Consider the following 18,798-nt stretch of genomic DNA (forward strand, 5'->3'; position numbering starts at 1 on the left):
ACCCTGTCCCAAAAGCAGACAAAGCCCTTTCCATAGACAAAGGGGCGGGGGGGGGGGCTCTTTTCCCCAATGCAGCAAACTGGGCAGCAGTTCAGCTTCCCAGGTCAACGTGTGCAAGCATCCCAGGATAGCCAACCAAGAGATGCCAGGCACTAATTAACCAGAGTGTGTAATCAGCTCATTAGGAAAGTGCTTTGAGATCCCTGGGAGAGAGGCAGAAGAGAAAGGCGAAGTGTTGCTATTGCGGGGGGGGGAATCTGGGTGGGCTTTGTGTATGAGACAGAGATGATTAATTATCATTATGAATTAGTAAAGTGCAGAAGTGAACAACACCCCGACCCAGACAGCCCTTCTCCTCTCAGAACTGTCTCATTCCGTTACTATTACCTCACTTCTCTCTTCTCTGACATCCCCACTTGCTTTTTCCTTACTCTACAATATCCACAGACCGTAAAAGATTCCCAGCCTGAGGGCCTGGCTGGCTCAAGAGAATGGGAGATGGAGCTTTCCGCCACGAGGGCACCAGTGTGAATCCAGCCCTGGTCAGCAGTGCCTGAAGCATACCACTCATCTGACATGGGCTGGGTGGCCGGTGTGAAATGAGCAGGGTGGGTCTCAGTACGATTCCTAGTGGGACAGGGATGCTCCATGTCACAAAAGTAACCACGTTAACTCTCCTGTTTGGTGTCCCAGTAGAGGCCAGGCTGTGACTGCGCTCCCCTCTCACCCTAGCGAGCAGGGGGAAGAGAGAGAGAGAGTGTGTGTGTGTGTGTGTGTGTGCGTGGCTTGCACTGCCACTGCCCACACCACCCTTTCTGTGGATAATTCAGCACCAGGGCTGTCAATCCAGCCATTTAAATCACTTCCCTCACCACCCTCTGTCTGATCCCGCAGATTCTGTGCTGACGTCAGGATCAGGACTAAAGGTCAGTGACCCGAAGGGATATGGCACACGGAACCCAAGATCTCCCCTTGACGGCAGCTGGCAGGCAAGACCTTTATGCCAAAATTAGCATCTCGTGCAACTGATACCCTGAACTTTAGAAACAAAATATCCTTGAGAAAAAAGCAACAAAACTTGTCTCAAGCGACCCCTCAGCGGGTGACAGAAATCACAGGAGATGTGGTCCTGTCAACGCTACCGAAAGCGGAGCCACACTGGTGTGAGGGGAGTATATTTGGGGCAGGTTTGGGAGTCAGGACAGTGGTTTGTGGCCCAGCTGCAGGCGATGTACTTATCTGGCCCTGCTCACCATTTTATCTGATCAACTTTCAGGCTTTAATGAACTTATCCTCACAATCCCCACCCCTGTGACGTAGAGGAACATTTTAACCCCATTTTCCATATGGCGAAACTGAGGCAGGAAGACCTGACTCGCCCGAGGTCACATAGGAAGTCTGTGTCAAAATCAAGAATGAAACCCAGATCTCCTAAATCACAGTCCAGAGTCTTATGATTATTTATACTGCAGTAGCAACTACAGACCCCACTCAAGTATCAAGGCTCTGCTGTGCTAGACGTCGGATATGCATAATGGAAAGAGAGTCCCTGCCACTAAGAACTTGCAACCTACGTACAAGAGAAGAGACAGCAACTGGATGCAGCAAACCGATGGCGGGAGGATTATTATGTTCTGAGTTTGTTCAACACGGAGCCCACAAGGACCGAGGCGCCTTGTGCTACCGTAATACACCTAATCAATAACGTACAGCCCCCAGCCCCCGGGCGTCCTGGGCCATGTCTGAGGCTCCTTGGTGTTACCGTAATAAAATAACAATAATGGCAATATAATGAGACAATTATTATTAGCACAATAAGCAGCAGTGGTGGCACACCAGCCCCATAACCATTGCTTGGCCCTGACCTTGCCTCATCAGCCTTCAGTCCTTATTACAGACTCTATTACATTATGTGACAAGTGAATTAAGGGAGGAGACACATAAAGACAGAACCTAGGGACTACTCCTGACCTCGCTCACACATTGAGGTTGCTCAACTTGCCTTTTGGCCGTTACGTAGCATTTTTATGCTTTGCCAACATTAACCAATCAATCCTGTCTATGCTCCTGGGAGGCTGATCTGTATAATTATTTCCCCATTTCACAAATGGGGAAACTGAGGTTCAGAGCGATCAAGGGCCAGAATTTCAAACATTTGCCTCTTCCATTGCGGCACCAAAATAAGGGGCTACATTTTCGAAACAGCCGAGTGTTCAGGCGCCGAAGACTTCTGAAAATTGGCTGGAAGTGGAAGCTCAGCTCTCTTTCAAATCTAGAACCCAGAAGTCCTGACTTCTAATCAGATGCTCAGACCACTCGACCACAGCCGTCTATAGCAGGGTTCTCAAACTTCACTGCACCACGACCCACGTCTGGCAACAAAAATTACTACATGGCCCCAGGGACCAAACCCTGAGCCCACCTGCGCGCCGCCGCCCCAGGCAGGGAAGACAAAGCCCAAGCCGCACTGCCCAGGTGGGGTGGCTGAAGCCGTGAGGCTTTGGCCCTGGGCAGGGGGGCTCGGGCTTTGACGCCATGTGGTGGGGTTCAGGCTTCCGCCCTGGGTCCCATCAAGTCTAACGCCAGCCCTGGCAACCCCATTACATTGGGATCATGACCCACTTTGGGGTCCCGACCCCAGTTTGAGAATGATGGTCCGGGGGGGGAGGGGGGAGGCACTAAACAGGAATCATTTTTCTCAAGCTTCCAAGTTGTTGGAAGATCTGAGAAAAAGGAGCCCAGGCCTGAACCTAACCCCTATTACCATCCTATCCAAGCACCTCCCAATCTCTAATGTCTTTATCCTCACAGTGCCCCCTGAGGTAAAGCAGCACTCTTACCCCCCCACCCCATGAAGAAATCAGGTGCAGAGAGGTGAAGGCCCAGATCCTCAAAAGTATTTCGGCTCCACTGAAATAAATGGGAGTTGGCTGCTTAAATAGCTTTGAAGATATGGACCTAAGTGACTTGCCCACAATCACACACGATGCCCAAGATAGCAAGAGACTTGAATCTCACTCTCACAAACCCTACAGTGGGGCTCCTAGCCACGGCACCAGACTTCCTCTTGCTACGACGCTGCTGGGTCACTACAGAACCAGGCCATCAGGTTCTGCTAGATCCAAACCAGAATCACCCCAATTCTATTCCTATGTGAATATTCAGGGGAATATCCACACACCCTGGAATCAGCCCATCTTCCAGAAGGTCCAAACGACTATCCACCAGTGAGCCAGCTGCAGGGACCGTACTGCCCTTTTGCGAGCCCGCCCTCCCGCCAGCTTCCCATCAGGGTGCGCTCAGGTAAACTCCCAGTTCCTTCTTCCACACAAGGGCTCGCTGTGCCAGCACGCTAGCCATGACTGACACTTACTCACTCGCACTGCAGGGACTGGAACAGCTGCGGCAAGGCCATGCACGATGACTGGAGACGCGTGTGAAATGCAGCGACACGGAGTGAGTTTGTTACCTTCGAATCAACAACAACAAAAGAGAGAGAGAGAGAGAGAGAGAGAGAGAGAGAGAAAGCCACCGAAGTAAAAGTTTGTCGGGAAAAGGAACGCAGCCCCTGTTATATTCATTGCAACCCAGGCCCTAGAGCAGCAAAGCTAACAGGGGCACTGAGAGCTGGTTTGTAGGCTCCAATTTGTACAGGAATCCTGATCCCATGTATGGACATTTGGGGGGGGGGGTGACAGGAGGGGAGTGGGGGGACTAGTAACAAAAATGTTACATCCCTCTCCCCAGCCCACACCCTGCTGCTCACTGTGTGGCTAGAGCAGGTGGCTGCATCTCCTGCTCATCCTGGAAAAGGGGTAGCTAGAGATGGTGAGTTCTCTCCTCTCTACAAGTAACTTCTAAACACTGGAGCTCCTCCACCCTCCACCGCCCCTGTATCTTCTACCTTGGAGGAAGGGACAGCAGCCCAGGTTGTCCCCCGTATCGTCTACCTTGGAGGAAGGGACAGCAGCCCAGGTTGTCCCCCGTATCGTCTACCTTGGAGGAAGGGACAGCAACCCAGGTTGTCCCCCGTATCGTCTACCTTGGAGGAAGGGACAGCAGCCCAGGTTGTCCCCCGTATCGTCTACCTTGGAGGAAGGGACAGCAGCCCAGGTTGTCCCCCGTATCGTCTACCTTGGAGGAAGGGACAGCAGCCCAGGTTGTCCCCCGTATCGTCTACCTTGGAGGAAGGGACAGCAGCCCAGGTTGTTCCTGATGGAACCCGAGGCCCCATGAACCTCACCTACTCAGGGGCCATCTGAGCAAACCTGGGCCCAGTGTACGATTCTGCATCACTAATAACAATCCTTTGCCCTCCCTTGCACCTGCACTCTGAGGATCTCCAAGCCCTTTGCAAATAGAAAAAAGTTAAGCCACCTTGAAAGGTAGAGAAACTGGGGGCTAAAGCTTACTTAGGGCCATGCAATGAGACAGTCCTAGAGGTGGGAACAGAACCCAAGAGTCCTGGCTTAGCATGCCTGGCTTTAACCACTGACAACACCAGCTCACAGGCCTGTTAAAGGAGCCCAAGTGCCCGGCTCTCAGACCCCTGCCTTAATCACTATAAACAATCCCCCACAGGACCCTGAAGCTGTGGTTCACCGTTCCCTAATTTAACTGCTAGACCAGACTCCTCTTCACAGCTAGGCCCACAACTCATGAGTCTTGTCACCCAGTCCTCTGCTCTAACTGCCAAGTCACACTTCCTCCCAGAGGGAGGAATACAATGCAGGACACCTAGTGCTCAGCTCCTCACAATAACCCCTAAATAACACTCCCTTGGAGCAGAAAAGAGAATCTGGGAGTCCTGACTCCTAGATTGCTCCCCTTCCTCACAGGGGTTAGCATCAGGACACGCCCCCCCCCTCGCCCACTGCTTCAACCACTGAACAATGCCGGAAATTGGCAGTTTCACGGTGTTCTGACTGAATTTTCACCAGAGATTTCAGGCTCCTTTTCAGCCAGAGCAAAGCTGCGGCGGGGCGAGAGGATGCGATCCTCACTTGGGTTGGAACGGACGACATGCCCTTGCTGAGTCTCACCCAGCGCCGCTTTTGCAATAGCAAAGCTGGGCCCCTCGTTCAGAGCCGTAACCATAGCCTGCAGGTGCTACGTATCCCATGACCTTACAAACGTCGCTCCTGCTAGATCTAAACCCGCTGGCAGCTGCCACCGGCTGTCTTCCCCCCCGCAGACGGGACAGTCCCCAGCAGGAATCTGGGGGGAAGGGGAGCTTTAATTTTTGCAATCAGGGAAAACTCTAGAGGCAGGTAATTCTAGGCGCTGTTTGCCTCAGCAGAAAGCGGCCTCTGAGAGCACTATATGCAGCTAGCAAGATCCAGACACTTTTGCAATCTCTTTGAGGCCCCACCTCCTGATGCTGCTGGTAAGGACAAAGCTGCATCCTCTCACAGGAAGTCAGGGGCAGGGTTGTGAATTCAACCCACTGGCAGGATGCTGCTGCCTCACCGGGAAAGGAGTGTGGCCCACCCAAATGTGCCAACATCCCAAGCGCTGCTGGAAAATCATTGGCTTCGGGGCCCACTTGCTCCCTCTGAGAGTTACGGAGCCTGGCTCAAACCTCTTCCCTGTTAGGGTATGCCCGAAGGTGTGGGAGTCTGCGTAAAGTGACAGGGACACACTGAGCGTGAGCAGAGAGACACCACCACAGACAGCATCTTTAATAATGATTTCTAGCTCTTACTATTCATGCATCTCAAATGAGGTTACTATCAGTATCCCCATTTTACTGATGGGGAAACGGAGGCACGGGCAGGGACTTCTCTGAAGTCACCCAGTAGCCAAGTCAAGAATAGAACCAAGGTCTCCTGAGTCCTAAAACCACTGCTTTACCTCGTGGGGCATACGACTTGCCAAGTCAGCCACCTAGCTCTGTGTAGAGGAGAGCCACCATATTACCCAACATCCCAGGGACTGAGCCAAGGCTCTTCAACGCTAAAAGCCTGGGTTTCACTAGCTTGAGCTAAAGCTCCCTAGCGGGGGCTGTAAAACACCCATATTTCCTGTGGATTGGGCACACAGTGTCAGGTGGGTTACACCCACGTATCTCCAAATGTGCATAGAGGTTCCCAAGGGCTCAGAAGAGCAATGACAGTTTAACACACCACCTCCCTGCAGGCCCACTTTCCAACAAAACTGGCCAGAGGATTTCCCCTCCTTTCACACAGAGCACATCACAGCTTGATGTATTTCTGCTACGGTATGTCACACGCTGGCCTCCACTTCAGCAGTCATTTCCCCTCTCGGGATACGTCACTCCAGGTAACGCTGAGCTAGGATAGCCTGACCTGAGTGAGAGTCATTCATGCTGGCTCTGGGGCAAATCCATGCCCTGGGGTAATCCTGTTGAACTGCCCAACTTGAATTAAAAAGCACAAGAACAACGTACAGTGTTCCTAAGACCCAGTGTTCAAGCGTTAGGCATAAAAAATCATGAGATCTTTTAAAAACAATACTCCTTGGGTACGTTTCCCTGGCCTTCTGGTGCTTGGCCTGTAGGAGTCACCTTTCCAAGCTTTTCTCCACGAGCAGAACTAGAACGTACTTTGTTTAAAAATTAAAAGCTGAGATTCTGATGTAATCTTGGGACTTCAGGAGCTGGAGCTCAAACCAAAACCCCAGCTATCACAAGAGAGCTGGCAACACTGGATTTCCAGCTAGCCACCAACAGCCCAGTTCCATTGGCCAGACGCATTCTGTATGGGCCTGGTCCGCCCATCACTAGCGCTGCTATAAACCCCCCGAGACTCCTGTTATGCCAGGGGAGCTAATGCTGTGAGAGCAGCAGGCCTGAGATCAGAAATTCGATTTTCTGTCTTTATTTATTTTGGACATTTCTTTATCTACCTGGGGCTAGATTCTGATCTCAGTCACACCGGGGATAAATCTGATGTCTACCCCAGAGGCGTCAAAGGAATGCCTCCAGCTACATGCTAGCATAAAGGAGATCCGCATCAGGAACACCTGGGCAGTACATGCTAGTTCAGTGCATACCCCAAAGGGACAAAATATCAACCTCTGCCATGGACACTGCTCAGATTTGGGCATGAACACAGATTCTGTCAAAACAAGTTCCCAGGAAAGCTAAACACAAGAGAAACATTTGCATTATTATTATTATTATTATTATTATTATTATTATTATTTGTAATTCCAACAGAAATGGTTATTAAAAACAAACATTTCCATTTAGCAGCACACACTTTAGGGCGCAGTGTGAACCAGGAAAGTGGACTATAAACCAAATCAAACCTGAGCTCACTCTTTTCCAAAGTCGGTGAAATATACGAAAACTTGCATCTGGTATAAAAATAGCGACAAGGACATTGGGGGCCTGATCTTCAGCTATTGCAAACCAGGCTAGCTCCAACAGTTCCACTTATTTGCAAGAGCTGAAGAGCCGGACCTGATTCTCATCAATCTTTCCATTTCAATAATCTCAAATGTTAGTAACACAATGAAGGACAATTTTTGTTGTTTTAATTATATGTGTCCTGATTCCTAGTTGCCCTGCACCTTCAGAAATCAAGTACATCAGCGTGAAGGGAGTGCAAAATGGGTGTAAAAAGCTACCTCATTGGTATGGTAGCATTTTGCACTGGTGCTGCACCAGGACAAGGGTGAATCCAAGTTTACACGTGGGCAAAGAGGATATAAAACATCATTTTGATGTGATAGCATTTTGCACCCACTTTGCATGCGTGTAAATGATTCAAGTCGTGGTACAGGGGAGAATCAGGCCCGTGATTTTTTCTAAGCTGACTGTGCAATCAGAAGAACCAAAGAGAGTGGAAATTTTACAGCTGCAATGGGGGGATGAATTTTGTAATGTGTAAGAGCTGCCTCACAGACACCAGTATTCAAGGGCTAAGAATTGGGTTGCCCTTTTGCAGAGCAGCTGCCTGGTTTTGCTGAACTGCAGACCTCACTCATACAAGTCGTCTGATTTCCAAGTGCAAGGGGAATATGAGCAAGCCCCTCGGTTTGAATGCTGCAGGAGTGGAGGCCTGGAGTTCTCACTGGAAGATGGATCGCTTTCTCCCCCCACCCCTCCCGTAAGTCCAGCAAAACCCAGGTTTGTCAACCTGCAGGGCATGGCCTTGTTACTCAGGCTAGTTCCTGTGGGAGACCAGTGGTAGGGCTCGTGAGTGTTGCTAGAGTTTAGCGTAGTTAATCGTGGTCACTAAGTCGGTGTGGTAATCCTCCCTGATTTCAACGGAACGACACGAGAGACAGCTCCATCTCACCAGCCTGAGGTATCTTTTCGAACCAGAAGCAGAAAGCTAGATACAGATGCACACTGTATGGGTACTATATGCTCCTGGGCTGAGATCTTCCAGGATGCATTTTAGCCAGGAACAAATTTGTTTATGGCTGAGTTCTAAGTCCCTGGTAAACGAGGTCCTAACAGGAAATCCAGACTAAAACTTCCTACGAAGCGCTCCCAGGTGGAGACACTACCAGGCAACACATACACGACCCCGATCTCTCCTCGAGACTCAACTCAGTTGCTATGAAGCCAGCCAATGGGCAGAGGTTAGATGGGGGGGGGGGGAGATGGGCATAGCTTATTTCTATTAAAAAAAATTAACCATTCAAATGTGTCTAACATTTACAGATGTGAATCTGATTCCATTCCTCTCCCTGACCTTTTCTCTGTCCCTAGTCTTCTTTAGCCCGTTGGTTCCTCTGGGCAGTGACTGTGTGCTCCTATGCTTTTGTACAGCACCTAGCGTAACAGGGCCCCAATTCTGACTGGGGACTTTAGGGGCTACTGTGATGTACATATTAAATGCTAACAGCACACACACACACACACTGCAATGGATCCTGGCCGGCAATCTTTCACCGTCTAGGCAGTTCCAAAACTGAAGGCCTACATTTAAAGCGTGTTGAAGTCAAGGGAGACTTTCCACTGACCAGAGTGGGCTCTGAATTCAGACCTCATTCCAAACTCATTAGAAAAACGTGCCCAATAATTACCAGCCTGAAAACTCAGCCAACTAGCCAGGGTGAAAACAACTGTGTCGCCAAACCCCCTCCCCCTCAGAGCAACCCCCACTGCAATTCAAGGGAATCAATCAGCCGCAGGATGCATGCTATAGTTCATTTAATTGTACCATCTCGACAATCAACTTTCTCCTTATTGATCTTACTTGTCCTACAGCAGAGCCTAAAAGCCTCCCCCAAGACTTGAGCCCCCCCAAGCTGGGCACTGTATGCTGGAGTTCAACCCACTCCCTTCTCCAAAAAAGTTACGCAACCCACTGGCAAGGGTGTGCTACAGCCTCCATTGGTGCCCAATCCCCAGAGGAGACAAGTGTGTCATAGCCCCAGTCAGGGAGCCGGAGCAGCTTATACCTTTAGCTCTGGCGGTCCCTGGCTTAGTCCCCAGTGTGTCAGCTAAGATGGCATCCAACACACTTACGATCTAAGGCCCTGATCCAGCAAACATTAACACACGTGTTTAACTTTACTACCAGGAGTAGTCCCAGGAGTAAAGTTAGGCATGCATATGTCTGCAGCATCAGGGTCTAGACAGGCAAAGGGTGGGGGAAGGAAAGCATCACCCCCCTTTTACAGCTGGTGAAACTGAGGCACAGAAAGATGAAGTAAATTGTCCAAGGTCAACTTCTGAGCCTTAGCCCAGCACCTTAACCATAAGGCCACCCTCCTCTGATTGAGTGTTAAAACCTATTTTAAACTGTAAGTTAACTGCTAGGGCAGGACAAGTAACAGGAATCACGATCTGTTGACTATGTCAGTCCACAGCAGCACTGGTAGAATAGTTTTGCCACTGAAGGTTATTTGATCAGCTACTGATCACCAAAAGCAACGCTCTGTGAACCAATCCTAGTGAAATCCATCAAACAATAGGTGAACACTGTTCATCCAGTCCTGCTGACCACCGCTCCATCAGGCTTTTGTTACCATCTTCTCCTCCCTGCCTTCACTCCACTTTTTCTTTCCTATCATAGATCACACTGTGTCTTTTCCTGAGTTGTCTTCAATGTCTCTGTCCTCTTTTCCTTCCCCCTACAGTTTCTCTCTATTTTTCTTTCCCTACATTTTGTTCTTCTCCTTTTATATTTTCTCTCTCTCCCACTTCTCTCCTCCCAAGGTCACATACACTCTCATTCACACATTGTTTATTATTATTATTATTTGGACTGCAATAGCACCTAGTAGCTCCAGTCATGGCCCATAACCCCACAGTGCTGGGCACTGACCTTATTTATTAGGTGTATTATTGTAGCAACTAGGAACCCCAGTTCCAGACCAGGACCCCACCGTACTTGGGGCTGTCCGTTATTTATTAGGTGTACTACAATAGTGCTTAGGAACCCATCACGGACCAGGACCCAACTGTGCTGGGTGCTGTACAGCCACACAACGAAAGATGGTACTTCCAATCTACGTACGCTGTACTTCTCTTTTCTCACCTATTCCATTAATCTCTCCTACTTTCTCACCCATCCAATCTCACAGTCCCCCATTCACCCACAAAGAAGGGTTGGAAATTTGACCAGATACCCGATAGCAGAGGAGTAAATCTACTAGTCACAGGCCAATCTAAAAGTGGCAGTATCCAGGTGAGAAGGCAACCCTCCCTACTGAACTGCTGTGAAAGGGAAAGGTTTTCGGCGATTCCTACCAGGGTACATTCCTTAGATCCTACTCAGGGGCTCCACGTTTGCTATCAACCTCTGGCTAGCAGGCGTCTATCATCTCCTCACAACCCATCTGCTACTAGACGCTCCGGGCTGCTGCATGAGGGGTGGGAATAGTAGGCAGTCGCCTCTCTTCTACCCTTCCACAAACTCTGGACCTGATTTTTCTCTCACCCTGGTTTAAATCAGGAATGATTATCAGCTAAAATCAATGGAATTACACTGGTGTAAGTGAGAGGAGAACCAGGCCCTCTACCCTTTTTTTGTTCACCTCCCAAGGCATCAGTGCCTTCCCAAGCAGCAGCAGCAGCCGACTGAAAATGACCAGATTCCCTTGAGTTTCATTTCTACCCACAGGATTTACAATACCGGAAGTGAAACGCACAAGACTCTCATCCAGTTTCTACATCGGAGAGCTCTGAGCAGCTGCAACAGAGGCACTGGTGCAGTCTCTGCAGACTAAGGAAAACAGCAGTCCGTCAGTTTAACTTAGTACAAAACTGCAAGGCTTTCTTCCCGACCCTAATGACAGGGCACTGTTTCTTAAACGAAAACTTCGATTTCAAGAAGCTGAGGGCACCATTCCTATTCACACAGTGAAGGCACATTTTTAAAACCCTGAATTTAGTAATATATGCACTAAATGAATATTTAATTCATACCAGAGTTGTTGCTTATAACAACAGGGTGCAGACATCCATACAAAGACCTTATTCTGCTGATTAAACATGTACTGGTCAGTGGCTCTGGACATCTGTACTGCACGCACACAGTGCATAATTTGTCCACTACACAGCTCTTATGCCTCTGTCTTTAATGTCAGCTCCAAATACACTCAAATCCTGTTACACAGAACATTCACAAAAAAGTGTTAATAGTAGCTTAAAAATCTAACATAATTCCACCATGCCACATAAATTCTCACTTTAGGCCCTCACCAACTGATCCTGATCTCACTTACTGCCTGGTGAAACTGGAGTTACCTCCACTTTTTTCAATGCAATGCAGATTCACACCAGCATAACTGAGTTCTGAATCTCTCCCTCTGTCCTTGTTTTACCCAGCTATGATGAGGTATCGTTGCTCTTTGGAAGCAGGCTTAGTTTTGTCTAGTCATCTGTTCTAGGGGAACATATGAACTGCAAAATCTAGGCACAAAAGAGGGTAAGTTGAGAAAGACAGAGTTAGCCTCCAAATTTGTCACCTATTGTCAATTTCAGGCAGCTCCAAGACATTCTGTTAGCAGCCTTGCCCATTTCATTCCCCTGGGGTTTCGGACTTTGCAATGCTGTGCACAGATTCCCCTTCTAGGGGAATGAGGAGTGGAGGGATCATACCGGTTGATAGTACATAATCTAATAACACAGAAGATGTGCTGAAATACCAAGCAGGCAATTGGCGTGCGGACACCAGGTTGCTGAATATTAGGGCAGTAAGAGTAAGCATTAGAAAACAGACTGTAGGGAACAATCCTACACTGATCACCAGTAATATGGAACCAAACACCCTTTACTATCTCTAACTTCTATGGTTCCAGACACAACACAGCAAAAAAACTGTCTTTTGATTGATCCCCCAAATTCTCCCTGAGGTAAAGGAAGATTTATGCACCAGAAAATTATAGGTTAGAATAATTTGCATCTCTCACAAAGCCAGTGCCCCAAAAATGGTATGGTAAAAAGGATCTTAGCAGAGATCTATCTGCCCATCCATCCTACCGTTTCCTATAGCATCCATCAGCATAGTATCTAAGCACTGCAGTGCACATGCTCAGTTAGCCAGCTGTCAGGGGGTGAATATCTACTGTAAACTGTTTCTAATTTAAAATTAGTATTTGCAAGGCTCAGGTATACGTCAGGAATCAAGGGGCAGATTCTAATCTGTTAGTTGCGCAGGCATAATGCCACTGGCTTGAAAGGAACTGCTCCGGATTTACACCGGTGTAACAATTAGAACCTGGCCCCAAAACTGGGTGCCATATTTCAGGGTTTTTTTAAACCATGCTGAAGGGAAACACATGGTAGAAACTGCTCCTAGAAAGAGACTTTCTACCAAAAAACCTTCAGACGACCCCATTTAGATAATTTTTCATGGCACAATTTTAACATAAATGTATCAGATATCCACAAAATGCGCATCAGATAAAAGGGAATACATCTGTCTGGGTTTAACACCCAAATAACTCACAACGCTATATAGAACGACATTCTCCCATCCAAGCACCAAAGCATCTTGCTCACCGCCAAAACTACACCAAGCTTTCAACAGATGCAAGATCTTTATCAACCATAGTATGAATAGAAAATGTATCTTTTAAAACTATACATTCTGAGATTCACAGGGTGGTTTTCCTCAGCCATATTTTGCTAGGGGGTGGGGGTTTATGTGGTTTGCTGGCTTTCCCGCTAGACAACGGCAAATAAGTAACAAATCACAATAGAGAATAAGGTATTTACATACCAAAGTTGAAGCATCAGATGCAGAGATAGCAATTTCTCAGTTTCTCCACCCAGCTTGGGAAACCACTTTCATTGGAAAGACTCCGCAGATATGCCCAGAAGTGGCTCCTAATTCTATTCTCTCACCCCCAACCCCGCCTCACTTGTGAAATTAATTGTAAATCCAGGGGCAAATGAAAGGGGGCTGGGGCAATTCCTATGTTATTCTGCCAATGCAATGTGTGGTCCCAGGGCCTGATTCTGCACCCAAATACATGGGCATATCTTCTGCCGGCTTCCATGGGAGCTCCGCCCATGGAGCAGAGGGAAGTGGCCCCGATGTCCCTTGTCCCGTAATTCTGCACATACGGGTACACAAATAAAACACAGTATATCTCTCTCTGGGCAGCCAGGCATAATAAATATGGGGCCATATTCTCTGAGGGCCGAATTCTGCTCTCAGTTTACAGCCTGAGTAACCTCACTGACTCTGATGGTGTGACTCCGGACTGACACTGGTGGAAGCGAGAGCAGAGTTCGGCCCTGTGTATTGATAAGTCTAATTTCTATGTCATGCAAATAGGCACCATCCACCCACTGCTGTGTCTGCGGAAAGGCTTTGGACAGTGGCAGTGAGCACCCAAGCTTCCTACCCTCCTATTACCCAAGAGCCTGTCTCCGATCCCCACTGCTAATGAGACCTCCACATGCTCCCTTCTCCATGCCCCTCCCTTTGGGTCATACTTCGGCAGTGAGGACTCTGTACTGTGTGCTCCTCTTCTTCTAGCAGGGAAGCAGCGTTAGAGACCACAGATCACTGACCCCCTTTCTCTGGACCAACAAGGGGTTCGCTGGGGAACCCCCGTTTCTGTTTCCCCTGAAATAGCTCGCAGACACCCACAAAGATGGCAAAGACCCCGGCTCACTGGTCCCCCTTCCACGCCACACAGCTGTGAACCCCTGCACTGCCTCCCACTGGAAGGTCCGTGGACATGATGGATGCTGGGCATCTACCCATCTGACAGACCCATGTTGCAGGGGACGTCCCAAGACCCCTGCCCACTAACTGGCTCGCCACTGCCTGTACTGGAGGCCCCACTCCCAGATTGGCCTCTGCATGCCCTGCCTGTTCTGTAATCCAAACCCTGAGCCCCTGAACCTGGGGAAAGGCTGTCTGACCATGAAATGCCCCTAAACCCCTTCCCTGGAGGGGAGGGGACTGGCCAGGGTGTGCAAGGCAGGCTATGCCCTAGGGAGGCAGATAACATGGGCAAGAACGTTAACTACCTGGGCTGGGGGTGCAGGTGGCTGGACTGATGTCATGGCATGCGGTGGAAGGTGGGGTGCAGAGGTACAGCGTGAGGCGGTGAAGTGCAGATGGAGGGGATCAGGTGAGTTGGCTGGGGGTGGAGATGAATGGGCTGGGGTGAAGGTACATGGGTTAAGGTGGGAGGCCACATGCACAAGTTGGGGTGCAGATGCCTGGGAGAAAGGGATCCATGGAAAAGGTGCATATGCATGGGTGCTGTGCAGGTGCGTGGCTGGCGGGAAGCATGCATTATGGGGTGCAGGTGCGTGGCTGGCGGGAAGCTTGAATTATGGGGTGCAGGTGCGTGGCTGGCGGGAAGCATGCCTTATGGGGTGCAGGTGCGTGGCTGGCGGGAAGCATGCCTTATGGGGTGCAGATGCGTGGCTGGCGGGAAGCATGCATTATGGGGTGCAGGTGCGTGGCTGGCGGGAAGCATGCATTGTGGGGTGCAGGTGCGTGGCTGGCGGGAAGCATGCGGGGTGTATATGTATTAAGAGGTGCAGATGTGTGGGTGGGGGGTGCATACACAACAGGGTGCAGGTGCCTCGGTGGGGGAAGATTCATGGTGTGGGGTGAGGTCACAGGCAGGGAGATGCAGGAGTTAGGGGGTGCGGATGCATGGCTGGAGGAGGCAGATGCCTGGGCAGGGGTTGCATGCATTAGGGGGTGAAGATGCCTGGATCTGGGGGTGCATGTATTAGGAGGCAGGGGAGGGATGCCCGAGTTTGGGGGTCCCCAACAGAAAGGATATGGCCATTCGGTGATCTTTTTGGCGTATTTCCTCACCACATTATCCTCGCTGAAGAGGAACAGGGACCGGTTGACAGTCAGGCAGTTCTGCCGGACGGGGATGGGGTTGTAGAGAGCCATGGTGCGGGCTCGCTGGGCCATCGACTGCTTGTACATCCTCTGGGCCCCGGGCGGTCCGCCCTGCCGGCTGCCCCCTGCACCCCGGCCGCCTCCACCGCCCGCCGCGCCCCCGGAGCCAGCTCCCCCGGAGCCGCCAGCCCCGTAGCGACCCGGCACCTCGTCTCCGAAGCGAGCCATCCTGCAAAGAGCAAAGGGCCGGGGGTTACGATGCTGAGGACGCTGCTGGAGAAGAGAAGCTGATCACATCCCATCGGCGGCTGCTGCTGCTGCTGCTTGGGGGGCTTGCAGCAGAAGGAGGGGGACTGTTCAGGCAGGAGCACGGCCGGTGAAAGCACCAGAGACCCTGGCCATCCTTCCTCAATCCTCTCTCCTCCCCTCGCAGGGAAGGAACCGATGCGACCCACACACACACAACCCCCCCCTCCCACAAAAAAAATTGCAATGGAAAAATGAATGCACCACCCTCGAAAAAATGGTGCTCTGCAATTAAAAATAACAACTCATCGGTGCACCGACCTCACCCAATTTTTTTCCAATTCTAAAAAGAATCATCCACGAGCCACCCCACAAAAAAAGAATTGCAACCAAAAAAAAAAAACCCAAAAAACGCAATGCACCGCCAGTCCAAACCGAACCAAAAAAGCAATTTAAAAAATGTCTCACTACTAGCAAAGTCAAGAAATAAATCAAAATAATTACAATTAAATATAGCAAGTGCAGCACCTCCTCCCTACCAACATTCAATTTAAAAAATTGAATGCACCAACTCCTCACTTCAAGCGCCGGGGGTGGGAAAGTGCACTACAAATACATAAAATGGACCAGCAAATATAGATTTGCAATGCAATTTTTGGCAAAAAATAAATTAAAAAATAAAAAATGCACCCCTTCCTCTGTCCTGTTCAGCTTTGCAAAAATCTTTGCACACTTGAAAACAAATGTAGCCTAACATTTGTTTTTAAAACCAGTGCCTTCCCCTCAACCTCACCCCCCAAAAATATTAGCATCAGGGAAGAAAATAACAATAATTTAAAAAAAGCAAAAAAAAAAAAAATCTCTCCCCCCCCCCCACAAGGTCTCTGCTTTCACTTGTGCATCATCCTGCCGTCTTCAAAACGTTGCAAGATCTGGAGAGGAAAAAAAGGCTATTGGGGTCTTGTTAAGCGTCTTAAGATGTAGGCTGGATTTTTTTGTTTGTTTGTTTTTTTCCTGTTGCAATTTCACCGGTGGTCTCTGCTTCTGCCTTATTAATATTATTTTGGTGTGAGTGCGTGAATGTCAATTTTGCATCATCTTGGAGTTGAATGCAGCAAAGAAATCCTGTAAAATCCCAAAATGAAAAAGAAGAGAGAAGTAGCAGGTCCCATCCACCATCTACTCATAAGGGTTTCCTGGATGCTGCAATGTCTAGTATTTTTTTCTGCCCTGTATTCCTCCACCTCCTCCTCCTCCTCCTGGGTTATAGCTAAAATAAGACTGGTGTTAGGGAGGGAGGGACTGGGAGAGAGAGAGAGAAAAAAAATGAAAAAAAAAAGATCTGATTCACTGGCAGGTTAAGCTATAATGTGCAGCAACTGATCAATTTAATGCAAGCACAGACCATCCCAAAGCCTCAGCAACGCTTAGCACATGATGGCCTGGGACCAATCAGTTGCTGCTGCCCAACCTAACCCAGTGGAGTTTCTGGGAGAAAGCGAGAGATTGAGAGACAGCAAAGGGAGGTTGGGGCAGATTTTTCTCCTCCCCACCCACCTCCAGTTTGGAAAACCTAGAAACAAATTGCAATTTTCCCTAAGTATTCTCCCAGCTGGATTCTGCTCTCCATGACACTAGTGTAAATCCAATAGTGAATCTCATATGATTTCACTGGAGTGAGGGAGGATTCACACTGGGGTAATGGACATCAGAGTCTATTCCTTCGGCTCCATTGCTAGTTTCTGAGTTCAGTGCAGGTCTCCTGTTTCTCTGGGAGGCTGGCAGGGAAAAGGAGTGAGTTGGTCCTGATTCTCCTCTCACTTTACACCAGTTTTACAACAGTGTAACTAGGAGTTACTCCTGATTTACAAGAGTACTGAGCGAGAGGCGAGCCAGAGTGTGTGCGTGCATATGTGGGATGGAATGCATGTGAGAAGCTAAGCGATCTGTGCAAACGCTAAACAAAACCGACACATTCCTTGAAAGAAAAATAGCTGGGAGGAGTCTGTGATCTCAGTTGCATTGGTGTAAATCCAGAGCAACTCCACCGGCCAGATCCTGAGGAGTTTCTGACTCGCATTTTTCCGTCTTTATTTGGGCAAGTTCACTTCCCCTCCTTTCAGTGGGTGATTGGCCTGAGTAAGTGAGTAATCCTGGAGTAAAGACCTTGGGTTGTGCCCCCCTCTGTTCGGATTTTAAATGAAACCGCTTGGTGGGGTATTTTTAATATAATTTTTTAAGTTACTACTCTGTAGTCTCCTACTACAGCCAGTGGGTCATACCCTGCTCTCAGTGACACCAGAACATACTCACTCCTAAAATGAAGTAAACAAAGTCACTCCAGACACAAACTCCAGCGCAGAGCAGGACCTCATCTCCAGTTATTTGGTTGCTTCTTGCACAGGACTGGGCACTCTTGACTCCCACTGACCCCCATGAGAGTTGAGAGTGCTGAACATCTCACAGGATTGGGCCCTTTGGGGTTAAATCCTGAGACAGATGTGGAAATATTTATCCAGCTGCAATGAGAAAATTAAGCTAGGGGTATGGCTAGGCTCTGAGTGTTAACAGATCTTCCCTTGACTTGCTCAAGGGGCCATTTAGCTGCCATGAAATTTGCATGGTCCAGGGGGGAGTGGATTATTTTCTGGCATTAAAGACTTCGCTGAACAGGAATCAGCCCCACTGAGGGCCTGACCCTGCCCTCCTTTAGTGAAGCAGAATTCCCACCGAAGGCAATGGGAGTTCTGGCCGAGTGAGGCATGCTGGCCAGACCCCAAATACGGAGTATGTTCGCCTCACTTCGAATCATTATTGGTATAGTAACACATTTCTGGGTGCCTCCAACTCCGCAGGTGTCCCTATGCTGAAGCAGGTGGCACTGCATGGCGAATGGGGATAGGAAGAACAGCTACTTATCCTAAAGTAATTGTGGTTCTTCAAGATAATGTCGTCCTGTACACTGATTCCAGCCCCGGTGCATACACCTAGATTCCTAGATTGCAAGGCCAGAAGGGACCATTGTTCACTCCTGTATGGCACAGGCCAGAGGTCTCCCCAAAATCCTTCGTAGAGCAGATCTTTTAGGAACACATCCCATCTTGATTTAAAATTTGCCAGTGATGAGTCCACCATGACCCTTGGTAAATTGTGCCAGTGGTTAATTACCCTCAGTGGGGATGGAGAGTCTAGATTAACTAACATTTACCAAAGGGCTTGTCTAGACGTGGGAAGAGCCGGCAGTAGCTGGTGCACACTAGGTGCTCCTCACTCACTCCCCCATGTAGACACTCTT

General features: G+C 49.1%; 1 protein-coding gene across 1 annotated transcript in view; it reads right to left on the minus strand.

Annotated features, from left to right (window-relative positions):
• CACNA1A (calcium voltage-gated channel subunit alpha1 A) overlaps positions 1-18,798 on the minus strand; it is a 173,760-nt gene that overhangs the window by 130,364 nt on the left and 24,598 nt on the right. Inside the window, exon 2 of the mRNA XM_054013050.1 lies at positions 15,190-15,486. Coding sequence (XP_053869025.1) covers positions 15,190-15,486 — 297 coding nt within the window. The remainder of the gene's footprint in view (positions 1-15,189; positions 15,487-18,798) is intronic.

The sequence above is a fragment of the Malaclemys terrapin genome, chromosome 23, assembly GCF_027887155.1.
Source record: "Malaclemys terrapin pileata isolate rMalTer1 chromosome 23, rMalTer1.hap1, whole genome shotgun sequence".
Classification (NCBI taxonomy): Eukaryota; Metazoa; Chordata; order Testudines; family Emydidae; genus Malaclemys; species Malaclemys terrapin.